Genomic DNA, 17,002 nt, shown 5'->3' with positions numbered 1-17,002 from the left:
CATGGCCTTGCAATTAAAAAAAAAAAAAGTATTTTTTAAGGGCTGGGGATACCGCTTAATGGTAAAGAATTTGCCTAGCATGGGCAAGACCCTAGACTTCACCAACACACACACACACGCACACACACACACACACGAGCACACACGCACACACACACACAGAGAGTAATGCAGATTCAACCCTCAGTTCTAGGTTACTCCAAGTCCTCATATACACGGCATGACTTCTACACGGCACGCACCTTTCACAGTAAGAGAGGCTGCTAAATCCACAACAGGAGATGCAAGGAAGCTGCCAATCTTCCTCCCCCTTTTCCCCCCTATTATGACAGATTAGGTGTAGATAGTTGGGAAATAGATAAACATTCAGGAATTCCCACTGGGAAACACCAGAGACAGCTCCCCCACCCCCCACCCCCATCTACATGTTTGTCTCTCAGGGCCTGGGATCCTGCTCCTGTTTCCTGCGCCCAGCCTGGGGAGCCTGCCCGGCCTGGGACTCCCCCGGTGCATACCTCCCTGTGCTCTGGCTCTCACAGCAGATGTGCAAGGTGTTTCCTGCGGATCCTACTGATGTGCTCTGCGGCTGCAGAGAGGATCCAGCTAGAACATTGTGAGCTGCTACCCACATCATGTTTTGTTTATGTTTTTCCTCTTTTTAAAAAAAAAAACTCAACCAAGGGCATAGGGGTGGGAAAGAGGAGGGAAATTGAAGACAAAAAAAATCCCCAGAGCGAGACCCATTCAATCTTCCTTGTCTTTCATAAATAGAAACGTCTATGGCAAGGATGTGAGTAAGTCAGGTCCAGGATGTTGTAAGGGAAACTGAAGGGAGTTTGTTTGCTCCTGTTTTCAGAACAGCTTTCTCTAAGGGGCTCAAGGAGCATGACAAATAAGCCACCCAGGTTGTGCTATTTTTTTTGGGGGGGGGGAGGTGAATGTTAATGGTGTCCCTGTGCCATGCCACAAGGAGAGTGGAAGGGCCCAGAGGAGATGTGAGTGTTTAGCATCACTCTACTCAGAGTGAGTTCTTCTCAGCAGAGTGTCCATCCCGCAGCATCCTGGCCAGTCCTCATGGTGCTTGCTTCTCATTAGCAAACACCCTCTGCCACTTTGGATGGCAGAAGGAGCCACTCCATACCCACTTCTACAAGTTCAAACCATCAGGATGGGCACTATACCAAGAAGGACCCTTAAGACAAGGCCACACACACCCCAATGACCTCGATGTTCAGAAATGTGGTTTGAGAGAACACAGGGTACATGACACAGGGGACAATGAAGAAAGTAGAGCTGAAGGGAAAATACCTAAAAAAGAAGTACAAAGGGACAAATAAAATAGGGCCAGGCTCTGGGCTAGTAAGGGACAACTTGATCCTGGTGTAAAATAGAAGGATTTGGAAAGGTACCGGTAGGCAAAACTCACACCGAAAATGAGCGGAAGACAAAGCGAATCAGTTGGCCAAGCGCCCCTACCCTAGGGCTCTTCCTGCCACTCAGGGCTTGCTGTGTAAGATTTTCAGCCGTGCATGGTGGTGCAATGCCTGCATTCCTAGCACTCTGGGAGGCAGAGAGGCAGGTGGATCTCTGTGAGTTCCGAGGTCAGCCTGGTCCACAAGTGAGTCCACAACAGCCAAGGCTACACAGAGAAACCTTGTCTTGAGAAAAAAAAAAAAAAAAGAAAGAAAGAAAAGAAAAAGGAAAAACAAAAACAACAAAACAAAAAACAAAAGGAAGATTTTTTTCCCCCTTCTAACCTCAAATCCTGTATTTCCACACTCAGATACGCAGTTACTCAGTAGTAACAGGTAGACTCATTAAATCACACCGAGAAGGTAAGATCTACCCTTGTTTACATTTAATATTTTAAGTGAACAATGGTGATGTCTTAGGTCGAATGGCCATGAATAAACTCATCGTGAGTAGGAGAAATTTGATCTTTCTCCATTTGGCCCTGATGGATGCTCCTCCTCCTCCTGCGCATGCACACACACACACACACACACACACACATACACACACACACGCACACATGACCTCCCCACCATCCCCCACCCCCACCCCCACCTCCCCCCTCTCTCCTCTCTCCTCCCCCCCGCTTCCCGGGAAGTTTGCATTCATACCCTGCCATGGCAGTTAGAGAACGTAAACACGAAGAGAACAGTGGGGAGAACGGGAAAGTGAGCCAGAGGCAGAGAAGGAACCCTCAGAATCTGTGACAGCATCTATCCTGACAAATGACTTAAGAGTTAGGAGAAAGTTACCACAGAGAGATAGTACAATAGGCAAAACACAGGATAGACTGGACTAGGTCACAGATGTTTCACACGGCACAGATTAACTCTGCGATGGGCCTGACAAGAAATTTTAAGGGAGCCAGGCGGTGGTAGTGGCAGCGCACGCCCTTAATCCCAGCACTTGTGAGGCAGAGGCAGGTGGATCTCTGTGAGTTCAGAGGCCAGCCTGGTCTACAAGGCGAGTCCAGGGCAGCCAAGGCTACACAGAGAAACCTTGTTTCAAAAAAACCAAAAAACCAAAAACCAAACCAAACCAAAACAAAAACCCAACCAACCAAACCAAAAATAACAAAACAAAACAAACTTAAAGGATGTTATACTTAGTGACCCTGAAAGTCCTGTCCATCTATTAAAATGTGCCCAGCTCGCTAGTGTATAAAGAGGCACTGCTGGAAGGTTAAGTAAATGTGGACCAAGGATAATAAACAGCAACTTGAGAGGCCACCTGGACTGCTGGGTTCTCCACTTCCTCATGAGGTGATCTTGGGAAAATAATGCATCCTCATATGCTTCAGTGCTATGAGATGGTGCTAAGGACAGCATTTCCTCTATGAGGTCTTAGTGAGGCTCAAAATGGAGCAATCCACCTACAGTACTCAGCACCAATGATGCGCAGTAGCTGCACATAAATGTTGGCACCTGTTGTGCTTGATAACAGGAGGGCCGAATGAATGATACGATCCAAGCAAATAGATTTCTCATCTCGGAAAGCTGCCAGCATGCTCCAGTGACTCAGCGGCGTTTTGGGTCAATGTCGAACTACTTGTATTGAGCTGCAGTGCTTCCGTTGCCTGTTGTAAACGGGCATTGGTGTGTTAACACTGGAAGTGTGTCCCCCCCCTTGGCTCTCCATTGTTGCCCTTGGGAGCATCTAGAAGCAGTGCCTAAACATGTTTCCGCGAGTAGCTAAACTCATGTTGTGACACCACTTCCTGTGTGGGCAGGCAGACTCAAAAGCGATGGGTCACTCTGGTTATTTATATGAAACACTGTCCTGACTTCGGCTATGCGGTGAAGGGGGAAGAGAGAAATGACTTGTGCTCCACGCACATGATTTGAGGATGCTGGTGCCGTGGCAATCGTCCTAGGTAGGGGATGGGACCCTAGTGTCCAGTGTTGCAGCCAGTTTATCACATCCACCCTCTTTCAGAGTGCATTTGTACTGTTGACTGATGGGGACAGGTACACTCTGAATGGCCTGTAAAACCAGAAGCCATCCTAGAAGCTAGAATGAATCCACACGAGGTTTGGAAACTAGATCCAGTTTGCAGTAGAGTCTTTAGACACTGCAAGGGTTGAAGGAGCCGAAAGCTCTCAGCAGCAATGGTTTTCCTAAGTCTTTCCCTGATTGTTCAGCGTTGGCATTCCTCATTTCTGATGCATCTGACCTTTTTGGTGGAGCATTCCATGCTTGCTGACTGTTGAGTAATAGAAAAAGGGCGAGCCCTGTGGCTGGGCACATCTGGATTTAATTTCTAGTTGTATGACCTCTGACAAGTTCCTCAACTCCCCTGAGCTTTGTTTCTTTCTGCGTCCAATAAAAACACTACAATTAGCTTTAAGGAGCAGATGACTTATCTGTAGGTGTGTGTCTTGCTTGCTGTTGTATTTCGCCATCTGACAGAGCGTCTGCCGTGGTGTGTGCTAGACCACCGGGGGATATCTACTGAATACATTCAAGTACGTGTGTCCTGTGGAGGAGATGTTCGAAGACTAGATGGTCTTTTCCCTCTTTATCACTGATCCTTCTCCTCCCCAGTTACACTGGCCAGGCCAGGGAAGATGGCTCAGAAATACCAAAAATATGGTGGGAGCTGGCTTTCTAATTCTGTCATTATCCACCAGGACCAGAAAAGGCAGCACTTAGCATTCTTTACCTTTTTTTTTTTTTTTTTTAATTAGGTGGGACTTGAAGAGGCACTTGGAGCTTATCTCAGAGAAACATTCTTTCACACCCTTCATGATAACTATTTCTGATTAACTGTCTTAGAGCTTACACGTGTAGAGTTTTCTCATACCTGTTCTACGTGAGTGTCTACATGCCTGGGCATGGGAGCTATGAGCTGATGGGCTGGGGCCAGTAACACCTTTTTCCAGTGGGATCCTCCCAGCAATTTGCACTTGCTATCCACAACCTTGCTGGGTTGAAGATACCCAAAGAACATGTTAAAAAGTCATACCAGGGTTTCTTAACATCTGTGCTGCATAAAATATACTACAGAAACAGAGCAGACATTGCTGAATGCTCAAGCCACAGCAATGCCTTCTGCTCCTTCCTCCTGGTGCCTTCTGGGAACAGAATCGCTGCCCTCAGGTCTGGTGGGCAGAGGGGAGGTCCCTTGGCTTAATGGTGGTTCAGTTCCTAAACCTCTCCCACCATCCCTCAGCTCTTCTAGCAAACAAAATCCCAATTAGGAGGAAAAATCAAATTCTATAGACAGTTCCTGAGATGCTGCCAGCTGTTCTGCTCTCACAAACGACCTGACCTGAAAGCTCAATGTTCTGAGAGCCATTGGAGGGCACGGTATTTTCTGGGCACTGCTTCAAAGGGGCTGTGGTTGAAGACCAGGCTGCTATTCTGGTGGCCACTTGTGTGGGATAAAGTTTCCCATGGGCCCATGGGAAGGGGCTGGATCCCATGGAGGGAAGGTCAGGGTGGCCCACTCGCCGCGCCCCCCTCCTTGCCAACTGTGAACCAATCGCAAAGAGCAAGTGGGCAGTCCTGAACTCTGAGTGCGTTTGAGCTCAGTAGAAGTCAGTGTGCACCCTAGATACTATATCTTCTCTGGCCACAGCACAGGAGACCAACCAAACACCCAAGGCAAACCTAGTCCAGGAGGTTAAGGGGTTTGAGTTGGGACAGGACACGGCAGTATCAAATCCTAACGCTGAGCTTCAGCAATAGGTTATAAAGCGGAAGTAGCCCGTTGTGGGTCTGATGCAAAGAGAGGCATGGAGACCCAAACTAGTTTCTTGGGGGTTTCCCAAGGCTTTGGGGGGCATGCTCCCATAAGAGCGCATGTACTAGAGATACCATCACTTGAGGAGCTGTTACTCACTTGGGAGACCAGTCCTATTGCAGGCTATGTTTTCTGTCACTCTTTAGGCTGGGATCTCTAGTCTATGAGTTTCTAATTAATTAAATTTTTTTTTTTTTTTTTTTTACCTTTACTTACACCTACCAACAAGCCCATTTGTTTCTGGTTCTAGTAACTTCTCAGATGGCAACTAGAATAGGATGACCCCTCTGGCCTGTGGTTCTGTTCTGTTACCCCCTACTTCCATCTTCTTGGTCTCATAAGGCAGAAAGATGGTCCCGAAGGTAGGAGCCTTGCCGACCTGCCTATTGCCAGCTCTCTAAGGCGTGATGTTGGATCATAGTGCTTTATATCCTTGTGAGTAAATACTGAGCAGGGACTAGATCAATTCCAAGTGTGCTTGTGGAAGAGGAGGAAAAAAGAAGAAGGGGAAGGGGCCCGGAGAACAAGAAGAAGAACATACACAGTGAAAGCAGAAAAACACAGGATGGGAGGTGGCCAGAAAGGGCAGCTGAATTTGTTTTTCCTGCCCACCAAGGCCTTTGTGAGCAAATCAGCAGTGGCAGGCCTGGAAGAGCTTTCAGTGGGAGCTTGCTTCCTTTAGGTTCCTGAGCCTGAGTCCCCACATCTCTCGCAGGGTCTGAGCGCAGCCCTTCCGTAGAGACAGCAGGTTGACTGCAACCCCCTGTAAGAACAGCATCGCCTCACTCACTTTGCTTGGAGTGTGAACCATCCCTGTTTGGGACCGGGGTCTCTTTGGACTCAGATACACTTCACCTGCCTGTTTTTTTTTTTTTTGTTTTTTTTTTTTTTTTTTGTCTAAGTAGCCCTTAGGAACTGGTACTCTGTTACAGGAGACTAGGCAGGAAAACAATCCTGTGCTTTTCTGTTAACCTTGCATTCCCTCTCCCAGTGTCATCCATTCACTCAGGGAACATTTTTGGGAGCCTGCTGCAATGTAGGCTTGATGCCAAGTGTGGACACCCCAGGTTGTACCTGTCATCTGGTTACTAGGGATGCTGTTGAGTACCAAAGAACTCATCACAGAAGAGCAGCTTCCCCAGAAGGGAAGAGCGGGAAGTGGAACAGTGAGAGTCCATGGGAGTAGCTTGGCCTGTGGAAACACGTTTCCCAGGGGAGGCAGCATTTTCGTTAAAGAGAAGCCAATGTGTGGAAAGGAAGTAGAAGCCCATGTGACACCTTACTGGTGCCTGGCAAACCTACACCACAGAAACACCATGTACCTCTTCAGATCCCAGGTCCTTATTGGCAGCTAATTCAGCTTTATATCCAGGAACCAGCCATCCCTAGGACTTTTGCCCTGTCCTTGGCCAAATGAGGCACATCCTTCTCCCAAATTGCCAGTGGCCAAGGAAGCAATTAAGGGCAACTGCCTTGAAAAGCAATTGCATTAGAAATTAATTGCATTAATCCCAAATCTGAGAAGATGCTTGAGGACGGGGACCCTTGCCATTAGTCTCGGAGAGCTTCACACTGAGGTCATCACACTGAGGTCGTCATTGGTGTGAATGGGAAAGCAGAAGGAGCATGCTGGACATTTTGTTTCCTGTTCCTATTGGGTGACCAAGTTCCAGGCAACCTAACCTTCTGGATCTGTATTCTTTTGCCTCTCTTTCATGGCCTCTTTATTTTGTGTACAAACAGTAACACCATCAGGGACTGTTTCCTGGCTCCTGGCTTGAGCAGACTCACACAGTGCATACAAGGCAGGACCCTGCACAATCCTTCTCTTCCCTCTCCCTAGAGGTCCAAGGACTGAAAACAGAGCATCCCAAGGCCAGGCTTGCCCAGAGACCCCAGAGCACAATGTGGGTACCAGCCACTGGATACAAAGCACTGGAGCTCTGAGGTGGGGCCGTTTTAAAGGCATTCTGAGATGGAATTGGGTTGAAATGATTTGCAGCTTTCCAGATTTTTCTGAGCGTGTACGGATCGGGTTTATTTTTAGCCGCAGGCATTCGTTTCTTGCCAAAAAAAAAAAAAAAACCCTGCTTAAATAAAACCAAGATTAATATTTTTACTTAACGGAAAGAGTTAGTCAGGACAGGCTTTGAACTAGAGCCTGCTTATCTTGGTGAGGAGTGCATTTTATAACGTCTGGCCTTGGCTTCGACATCAACAAAAATGGGGCCTTTGAAACTGACTGAGAGAAGAACAGCCCTGGGGAACCAGGATAGGATGTAGGAAGTGCCTATTTGGGGGAGCTGGTGGGGGAGGGGTGTCCTCCTGGAAAGGGGGAAGAGGGCCTTGGTGTTACTAGGAGCCAGCTGCAGCTTTGCCTCATTCCCAGCCAGTTTTTTTTTTTTTTTTTCTTTTTAGTTCCTGGCCCTTCCCCCACCCCCCTCCTCCCAAAGTCTGGTCCAAATTTCTGTTTCCTTTAACTTCAGATGCACCAAACAAGGTGTCTTCTGTAGGATGGATCCTGTAACAGATGTTCCTGGTAACCCTCCCCCAAAGCAGGCTCCACTCCTTTGTGCCCTGGGGGCTCTGGCCCTAGTTCCTTCCTCTGTGTGTGAGATACTTTGCTATCATTGTGTTTCTCCTGCCTTGTAGACCTAAGAGTTCCTAAGGGCCTCATTTATCTCATTATCTATCCCCCAGTCAGGCACAGGCCTCAGTCAACGGGGGATGGACAGATGTTTGACCTACCAACTGAGAACCGCCCTTATCACATTTTGATGGATAGAAAGCTAAGAAAGACTTGGTTATCTTCCACAGTTTACACAAGAGAGTTACATATCTATCCTTGAGTCTCCATCCTCTTTGTGTGTGGCGCTGCGTATGTGAAAAAAAAAAATCACACAAAACTCAGGGTATTCAGCACAGATATATTAGAAGCCCGTGATGTTTCCAGTCCTCCTGGGCTCTCTGAATAGAGCAGTTGGCCAAACAAAGTACCTACCTACCTTGGGAGCCTGCATTCTATTTAGGCAAATAAAATCAACAAACAGGCGACCTGACGGTGGCATGTGGCAAAACACAATGAGGCTAGAGCCTGGTGGAGGTACTGTGGGCTTGGGGAGGGGTATGCAGGGAGGCAGTGGAGAGGGCACCCTGAGCAGGATGTAACAAACAGGTGATGAAGAGAGCTATGTAGGGGGTGAAGCAAGGGTGTCCAAACCTAACAGCTGCAAGGGTAAAGATTTGGACTGCCATTCCCTGAGATGGAGAAGGCCCTCAAAGGCCTGGTGACGGGTGTGGCCTACTCCCAGGATTTAATTGTACCTCACACCTATAGTTGAGTTCCAGGTGTGAGTGCCATAGAGAGAGGCATAAGAATCGTGGAAGGTCCTGATTGGGGGTTCTGAGCAGGTGGGAGTTGTCACTTGCACAGGCCATTTAGACCCTTACTGACGACCACAGTGGTATGTAAGAGAGTGATTTAAGTAAGAATATACCATTGATTGGACTGGTTTTTTTGTTTGTTTGTTTGTTTTTTAAAACGTTTTGGGTAATTTTAACAAACTGGCTTTGGTGAGGCAGGGAGAGTTCCCTGTGAAGGAGAGTACCTATGAGCTTGGTAACCCAGGCCCGTCCTGTCTGTATGTGCTGCTAGGATGGGAGGTGACCTGCAGGAGGCCACACAGCGACAACACCAATGTGCCTTGTGCCTCCTGTTATTTCATGCCATTATCACTAGACATCTTCTTGTTCTGATCATTCTGGCTTGAGCCATTTTAGAGGGTTTTTGTTTGTTTGTTTGTTTTTTTGTTTTTAGATTCTGGGGTCCTGTCACCCACAAAGCTGAGAACCAGGGGGAAGAGGAGCTTCTAGGCCTCCTTCATCTTTTGCCTCCTTCATTTTCATTTCTACTGCCTTGTCCTCAAACGTAGATACATCAAGGGTCCCCAAAGGGTCAAACAGGTTCCTGAGAAGAACCTAGTAAAGGACGAGGGCAAGAGGATGCTGTCTGCCTTCTTTTCTGAAGAGCCCGAAAGTGCTACAAGATTGCGAGTGCTGTCCAGACTCCTGCTTCCAAATCACCTGCCACCTGCACAGTGCTCCAAGGCTGCAAAGTACTTTACACACAAATTGTCCTGTGCTGGAGAAGCACAGTAAGCGAAGTAAACCATCTACCATTATTTGCTGGTGGTCCCTATTTGTAGATCCCTGCTAGGAATCAGAGAGGGGAGGAAGGGAGGGGGAGAGAAGTGGAGAGGGAGGGAGGGCTGGAGAGTTACACAGGGCCCTGCCTGCCCTTGTGTCTCTACATTTTCATGGCAGAGCCAGCCAGCCAGCCAGTCAGGTGGCTCCTAGGAGAGGGAGGAGCCTTATGGCTCCTGATGGGAGCCCGAGATAGGTCATCTCCACAAAGTTGGGGGCCTTTATCCCACAAATTAGCCAGACCAGCAACCTTGCTGCTCCATCCTTCCAGCCTGTCAATAGGAAGACCCAGGTCAGGGAGGAAAAGGTGTGGGTTTGATTGGTGGTGGTTGGATTGGTGGAGCAGGGTGGAAGGTTGTGGGGAGAGGCATAGCCCAGCTCCAGGGTGTCTTGTCCTTCTTCGAATAGGTTGATTAACAGCAGATGTGTGATTCCTAGAGCTACACCAGTGATCTGCTTGCCTTGGAACTGTTACCGTTTAAAGCTTGTGCAGCTGAGGTCCACGTGGCTAGCAAAGTGGATGGGTGAGCAATGGGGGAGGAAGAAAAGTAATAATATGATATGCTTGGAAGGGCTGGGCTCTCTCCGCCTTTAGTTTTTTGCAGACACACTTTCCAAAATGTATCACAAGGAAGAAGCCTGTTCTGAGGAGATGTGCTTTTTATGCCTGCTTTCCCTTATCTCTGATAGACTTGCGCACTTCACATATATTTGTGGATGTGTGCGCCAATTCCCCAAGTACCCACAGCCTGTTCTTTTCCTTCCTGTGCTCTGTAGAATGAACCCAGGGCATTCTGGGCAACTCTTCTATCATCCTTCTCTTTGCCTCGACACTCAACCTCTAGGCAGTTTCTTCTTGGGAACTTTTAAGTTGAACTGTTATTGATGCCTTAATTAATCTCTTCCTGTCCCTTTAAAAAAAATCTGCGTGCCCTCAGAAGCAGAGAAGACTACAGAGGACCTAAGGAGCCTCAAGAGGCCGAGTCGGGCTGGGCCTCCTCTCTCTCTGGTCTATGGCAGCACTTAGGCTCCACGATGATGCTTAACTCTACCCTGTCTCCCTGCTAGAGGGCAGCTGGTGGAAGCAGGAAATGGGGCTTTTACTTCTTGCTATCACCCCTGCCAAGCATTCTTGCTTCAAGACCCCAACCTAGGCCATGCCCAGGCTGGCTCAGCTGCTGGAGGACACTGGGTGACACAGTGTGTGGCCACTCTCTAGCAGGAGTAAAGAGAACCCGTGTCCAGCCTGGTTCATCTCAAAGCTGCCATTTGGAGGTGGAGGGAGCAGTTGGATGTCAGCTCCAAGTTGTGAAGCTGTTTTCTGTTGCTGCTGAAGTCTTGGACGCCCCGCAATCTTCTTGTTCTCTATGACTCCTGCCTGGGCCAGTGACTGCCTCTGGGGGAAAACCTTACTGCCAAATAGGAAAACACAGACTAACACACATCCAAAAGTTGTACAGGACAAACTAAAGTAAATGAAGTTATACTGATTCAGGAGCCAAATAGGTGGACTTGGGGCTGGCAAGCGATTTGACTTGGAAAGGCTCTGAATCTATTTGGGAACGTAGAATGTTGTTTAATTTTAGTTTAGTTTCAAGAGGTTTTGCTTTTGTAGAGAAACCAGTGGTGTGGCCTCTACCCTGGACTGTCTCTGCTTCTGCCTCTGTCTCTCTGGACCACAGATGCCATCTTGTTTGGCAGGTCCCACTAAATCGCTATTGGGCTATCTGTAGTGACAAGATGGGACACTGATGGTGAGGTGCCTCATGTACACTAGTTCTGATCACCCCACATGTGCTCCTGTACCTTTCTCTGTGAGTTTTGCAAGGTTGAGGTATTTTGGTGAGTTTTCCTTCACTTTCAACCCAGCCAGCAACCTCTCCTCTGCCCTAATCTCATGAAGGTTTGACAGACCTTTGCTGACAGGGCTTTAGGGTAGACAGATATCAAGTGAGCTTCTGATGGTGGTAGCAATGCTAGTGACAGTGAGTTAAGATGAATGATGCTTGGGGTAGGTCACATACTATTCTCCGTGCTTATTCTTGGCTTTCACAGCAACTTTCTGATGACTGCTATCAACACTCCCATTTGATGCATTAGGACACTAAGGTCCAGAGAGGTTTAGTACATTTCCTTTGGTCACATGACACCAGTGCTAGGATTTGACTCCACACAGGGAACCTGCCAAGCCCAGCTGTTTATGGCCTTTCTCCACGAGTTATATGGATGTCACTTGTAATCGATGTGAGTGGCATTGGTCCAAGAAAGCCAAAGAGATCTAAGGGAAGAGAGCCATAGTGAGGCCACATAGAGATGACAGTGGGATTTGAACTCTGATGTAACTCCCTGAGCAAAAAAAAAAAAACAAAAAAAAACAAAAACAAAACTCAGTGTGTTTTCTCTAAACTATCCCCAGATGAAAAAAAGTTCCAAGCTCAGGCCATTTCGGGGTAAGAAAAAATTTGGCTGACTTTATGTGCAGAAGCTTCCAGAAGTGCCCAGCTTTATAGGGCAGGCTTGCCTAAGACGTTTTCTGTCTATATCAAGGCTCTTTGCAAGCCAGGAAAGGCTAGACGCTGCTATTTAAAGTAAACCCCTCTTCTTGCTTTTTCCCTCGTAGGCAAAGCCTTACTCCCCAGTTTACCTTCTGGGTAAAGGAAGCAGCTGAACACGAAGTCGGTCACTTCAGCTCCTTGAGTGTCTGTTGCCAAGTCCAGGTGGACCTGCTTTTTCTGCCCAGCAGTTCTAATGAGGTTAGGGTAGATGAAAGAGTCCCTGGGGCCTCTGGGAAGATGGCTCGCTGCCTGCTGCTCCCGGGCTTGCAAAGGGAGACACCAGAAATGGAGGCAGAGCCTTTGCGGAGGTTGTTCTGGCACCTTGTCAATGTCTGGCTTTTACAGTAGACCTGGAAACAGGCAGTCACCCTCTCTTAACCTGAACCGCCTAAGCTCTGGCTTCACCAGTGGGCTTTGTGTTGCCAGGATGGTAAACAAAAGTCTAGAGGGGTCACTGACTAATTTGAGTTCTGATTTCATGTTTGACTACAAATGTGGGATCCAGGCTCAGTAAGCTGGAAACCCCAGAGGGATGAGGACTTGGTTCTTCACTAAGATGTTTTTTTTTAAAGCAAATAGATGAATCAAAGAATTTAGAAATATTATGGGATATCTACAAGGGAGGAGGATAAAGGATGCAGCAGGATGAGTGTGTGTGTGTGTGTGTGTGTGTGTGTAATACTCTTTTATTTCCATAAAGGGTATTCTATTCAACATAGATTTCTTGAATGTTCCATGTCTGAAGGAACTTGAGGCTGGAGCATCACTAGCATCTTAGAGCTAAAGGATTTGGTTCTCAGCTCAACACCAGTAAAAATGCTTCCTTTCTGCAAAGTCCTCGCAGGAGCCCCTCGGCTGCCACACTGTTCCTGCTGCAGCTCCAGCCTTTCAGCAGTTCTTATAATTAGGTGATACCTGAGGGAGGGTAGGACCTGGAGGAAATGAGGGAGGAGGCCACAATCGGGATGTAAAGTGAATAAATTTTTTAAAAAATTAGGTTATCCCCACCCCTACCCCCAGCACACACGATGACGATGATGATTTACTTGCTGCTGTTCTAGTTTTCCCTTTCAACCCCTGGGGTCCTTGGTTGCTCTGTGGGGCTCGCTTTAAAAAAAAAAACAACTCTTAACACTGCTTTGGAGGGAGAGAGTCTTTTAAAAACAGTCTAGTAGAAATAGAAGGAACAGACTCTTAACCATCTCAGTCAATCCCTCTTCGTCCTGTGGGCTATAGTCATGACTGGAGATAACGCACACCGTAGGAGATGGTGGAGACTGTTGACTGTTGGCACTCGGAGTGCCAATTGTCACAGTCCCTCCTTTTTTGGTGCTAAGGATAATGATTCTAATTAGCACTTATCGAAGGAAGCTACGGAAAAGGCAAGGGTATGTTTCACCTGCTTTGTCTCACCTAGGATCTAAACTATTGTGAATTCTGTTTTAGGGATGGGAGGCCGGGATCAAAGTTTCCTACCTGTCTCAAGCCATAACAATGGGGCCGGGATGGGGACCACTCATTTACGCTTCCTCAGACCTACACTTGCTTGCAGTTTCTTGCTTTGTGCTGAACATGGTGGGGCAATCTGAACCCTGAGTTGTGGTGCTAAGAGAGGTGGGGTTCATCACACCCCTGTGGACAAGCCAGGACATGAAGAGATCCTTATGAAACAGGGGGTCAAGAAGAGATGCCCCTTCCCGGTGTGGTTCAGGCCTTCCTAACCCCGTCCCTCTCTGCCTTGCTCTCTCTACAGTGATCCGGGCCAAAGTGGTGGGCAAGAAGCTGGTGAAGGAAGGGCCGTTTGGCACCCTGGTCTACACCATTAAGCAGATGAAGGTGAGTGACATCATTACTGGCCCCAGGAGAGACCTTAGGGGATTTGCCAGGAGAATCATGGCCAAGGGAAGCCAAGTGGTTGGAACTGGAATGTGTATTTGCTCAGTGTAAAAGCCCCAGCCAGCTCCCGGGGAGCCGATGAGGCAACAGGAAGACATGGTGGCTGCTTGCTCCAAAGACAAGCATAGGTAGGCATTCGGAGATACCTGTTAGGAAAAGCTCAGCCAGCATTAGAACCAGATGGCAAGACAGTTTGTTAACCTGATGACTATGGGACCTCTGTCCAGCTACTGTCCTTCTGTGGCCTGCCTAACACCTCTAAGGTGGCCTGTGGTCACCTTGGGACCACAAGATTCCTAAGAGCTCTTGCGAGCTGACCTGCGATGTACCCACAGGGCCAGTACACAGGGCCATTAAGGCTACGTGATAGGTGTCCATCCCTCCAGTCTTCCCACTGAGTAAGTGCTGAGCATAGAGCCCTCTCTCTTGTTTCCTGGATCTGCTTGCTTTCCTGCATTGTAGCTCATTAGGAATATTTGCTAATCATATGCACATCATCATCAGACCATTCACTCAACCCTTGAAGGTGCCTGAACCTGCTGGAACAGTCAGTCTATCATGAGGAAAACACAGAGAACCCATGTCCTAGTCCTGTCACTACTCCTAAAGAGCTCATTGACCTTGGCCTGGTGCTTTTTCAGGCCATAGTGTTACCATCTTTTGGTAGTGTGGAGTAGAGCTTAGCACCCCATAAACCTTCACTGTTCAAGAATTCTAGCTGGTAGTGTTGTTTCTAAGCAGGAGCCAGTAGAAGCTGCTGTTAGCTTTTCCTTCTTACCTTTGCCTCAGTGGCATTAAGGGCTGGGGCTCCAGCCTGAATAACCAAGCTGGTCCTCTACCCTGTGCCTTTATATGCACCTCACTTCTATGCCAATCTCTGTGTTTGCAGCCTGTGAGCCCACGAGGCAGTCTCTCTACCTTAGGGGAGGGGAGAAGAGATAGTCGCTAACTAGCCACAAGTTCAAGATGGGCTGTGCAGAGGTCCATGTGAACTGCCTGCCCTTTTACTTATTGCTGGTCTTTGCATCTTTGAACAGTTGTGCGTGGAGGGGTGTCTGTTATGTAGCAGGCAGGTCTTGGAGAATGCTTCCCTTCTAACAAAAGAGATGGAGGCCAGACCCACAGGTCTGAAAAATCCTCAAGAGGAGACAAGTGTTAAGGCCCAGGCTGAACTTGTCTTGGGGGTGAGGGGTGACTCACCCCTGGGTGGAGCCCTGCTACCCTAGAGGCTGACCTTCAGGCCTCTGTACTCCCTCTTGAGGCCTGTGGCTAGAGGCACTAACGCTGTGGGACCTGTTGCTCTGGCTTCAATTGTGGAAACACTCCCAGGCTCTCGGTTATGTAATGTTCAGCCTCAGCCCCTGGCCAGTTGCCCTTGGCTGCCCGAGCTTGGTCATGAGAGCAGCTTATGTCTTCAGACAGCCTGGAGGCCAGGAGTGGGTGGAGGTGGAAAGCCGGGAGAGGAACCCCAGGCCCCACTTTGCAACCTCAGGCCATGGAGGCCTCTCTCCTGCCTGCCCTGCAATAGCCTGCATTGTCAGAAACTTTCAGGTTGCTGTAGAGCCATAGCTGGCAGGCAGGAATTCCTAAACTGGCTTGCCTTCCTTCCTGCCCTCAGGGCTTAGAAGCCCTTTAGAGCCCCAGAAGCTTTTCTGTCAGCAGAATGTCCCTGGTTGTTGTCACACCCATTCGTGGGAGTTGTTTAGAGGCTAAATAATTGTACTTTCACCCACCAGCCTGCCAGCATACCACTCCCAGGCTGTCTTGTTTTCTGTTCACTGTTCTTCAGTTACCTTCATGGTGTTAGGGTGATGGGTATTCAATATAGTAACCTTTCGCTTTTTTATTCCTGATTAGGTTCAATGAGAAGTGATATGGCCAGCGTCATGCATTTAATTAAGGGCAGATATGAGTCTCAAGTTGAGGTTTTAGGGGGCCTTTCCTAATCAAGGGGGGCTCTTGCTGTGCAGCCTACAAATGGTGTAACAGGAGCTTCTTTGGAGGAAGGACTGCTTCTCTGAGGTTGGTGAGGTGGACATGTCTTCCCAAACCTCCCTATAGTCTCTGACTTTTCTCGTTAGCCATATCTAACATCTTTCATTAAGTTTGAGTCACTTTTCCCAGCCCTGTGTTAGGACCCATATAACTGGTCAGTGCCTTTTTATCTGCAGGGCCCATCTGCCTGCGTGTCAGAGCAGGTACTGGATATGCCCCAGACGATCTGCTAAGCCTTTGCATTATGCAAAAGCCTCATGCCAGGGTTGTGAAACAGCCTCATATTTCTCTTCTCAGTGGTGAGGCCACAAACACTTGCAAGTTACGTAACAAGACAAGAGTGTTTGACTCAGACACGGCAAGTTCTAGGGTCTTTACCATCGGGTCTTAGAGGACAAGGAGATAACTAAGTATTGGGCTGGCAGGCAGACTGCTTATTTCTACCCACTGTGGGGGCTCCCTTCACCTGTTCATGTCTAGTTCTCTTGGGGGGACTTACAGGCCAGGTTGGCTTTGCTGGTGTGTGATCTAGAAGGTGGCTCTTGGTGTGCAACCTAAAAAGGGTGCATCAGAAGTGTTTGCAGGAAATGAAGAGTCAATCAGGGGAGGCTGGCACTGGTCCCGAGGAGGTTTTGCTATTGAGGCTTGGTCTACCTCAGGGGGTCAGATCTGGAGCCGGACTGAAGGAACTTCAAGGACATGAGAAGCCAGCATAGCTGACCTCTGAGGACAGGCACACAGCCTGCCTTCCTTCCGTCAGGCATGCCTTGAGTGACCCAGACCCACAGGATGGGGTGAGGGGTAAGGTTTTAAAGAACATTGAGGGAGTTTATTGTAAACCCGTCCTTGGAGATTAGCTGGGGTTGAGCTGTGGTGCAAAGGTGGAAGTTTCCAGAACTGGCCTCTGTGATTTGTGGGGGTTGGGGGGACCTTATCTCCCATCAGGACCATGGGAAAGCAGTTTGTTTTCCAGGGGCTATTGTTTGTACAGCACAGACATGCTTTCAGGCAGGCTGCAAGGGGGACAACACGTGGGGGACATAATGTCCCAGTTGGTCCCAGGAGGATCCCAGGGGAACATGTGCTGGTCATGTGC

General features: G+C 48.4%; 1 protein-coding gene across 1 annotated transcript in view; it reads left to right on the top strand.

The window, feature by feature from the left end:
- Nucleotides 1-17,002, top strand: part of Timp3 (TIMP metallopeptidase inhibitor 3) — a 46,854-nt gene that overhangs the window by 26,405 nt on the left and 3,447 nt on the right. The window contains exon 2 of the mRNA XM_051173002.1: nucleotides 13,769-13,851. Coding sequence (XP_051028959.1) covers nucleotides 13,769-13,851 — 83 coding nt within the window. The remainder of the gene's footprint in view (nucleotides 1-13,768; nucleotides 13,852-17,002) is intronic.

The sequence above is a fragment of the Acomys russatus genome, chromosome 31 (genome assembly GCF_903995435.1).
Source record: "Acomys russatus chromosome 31, mAcoRus1.1, whole genome shotgun sequence".
Lineage (NCBI taxonomy): Eukaryota > Metazoa > Chordata > Mammalia > Rodentia > Muridae > Acomys > Acomys russatus.
The sequence above is the reverse complement of the archived record's forward strand: the minus strand, read 5'-3'. Positions and strand labels throughout refer to the sequence as shown.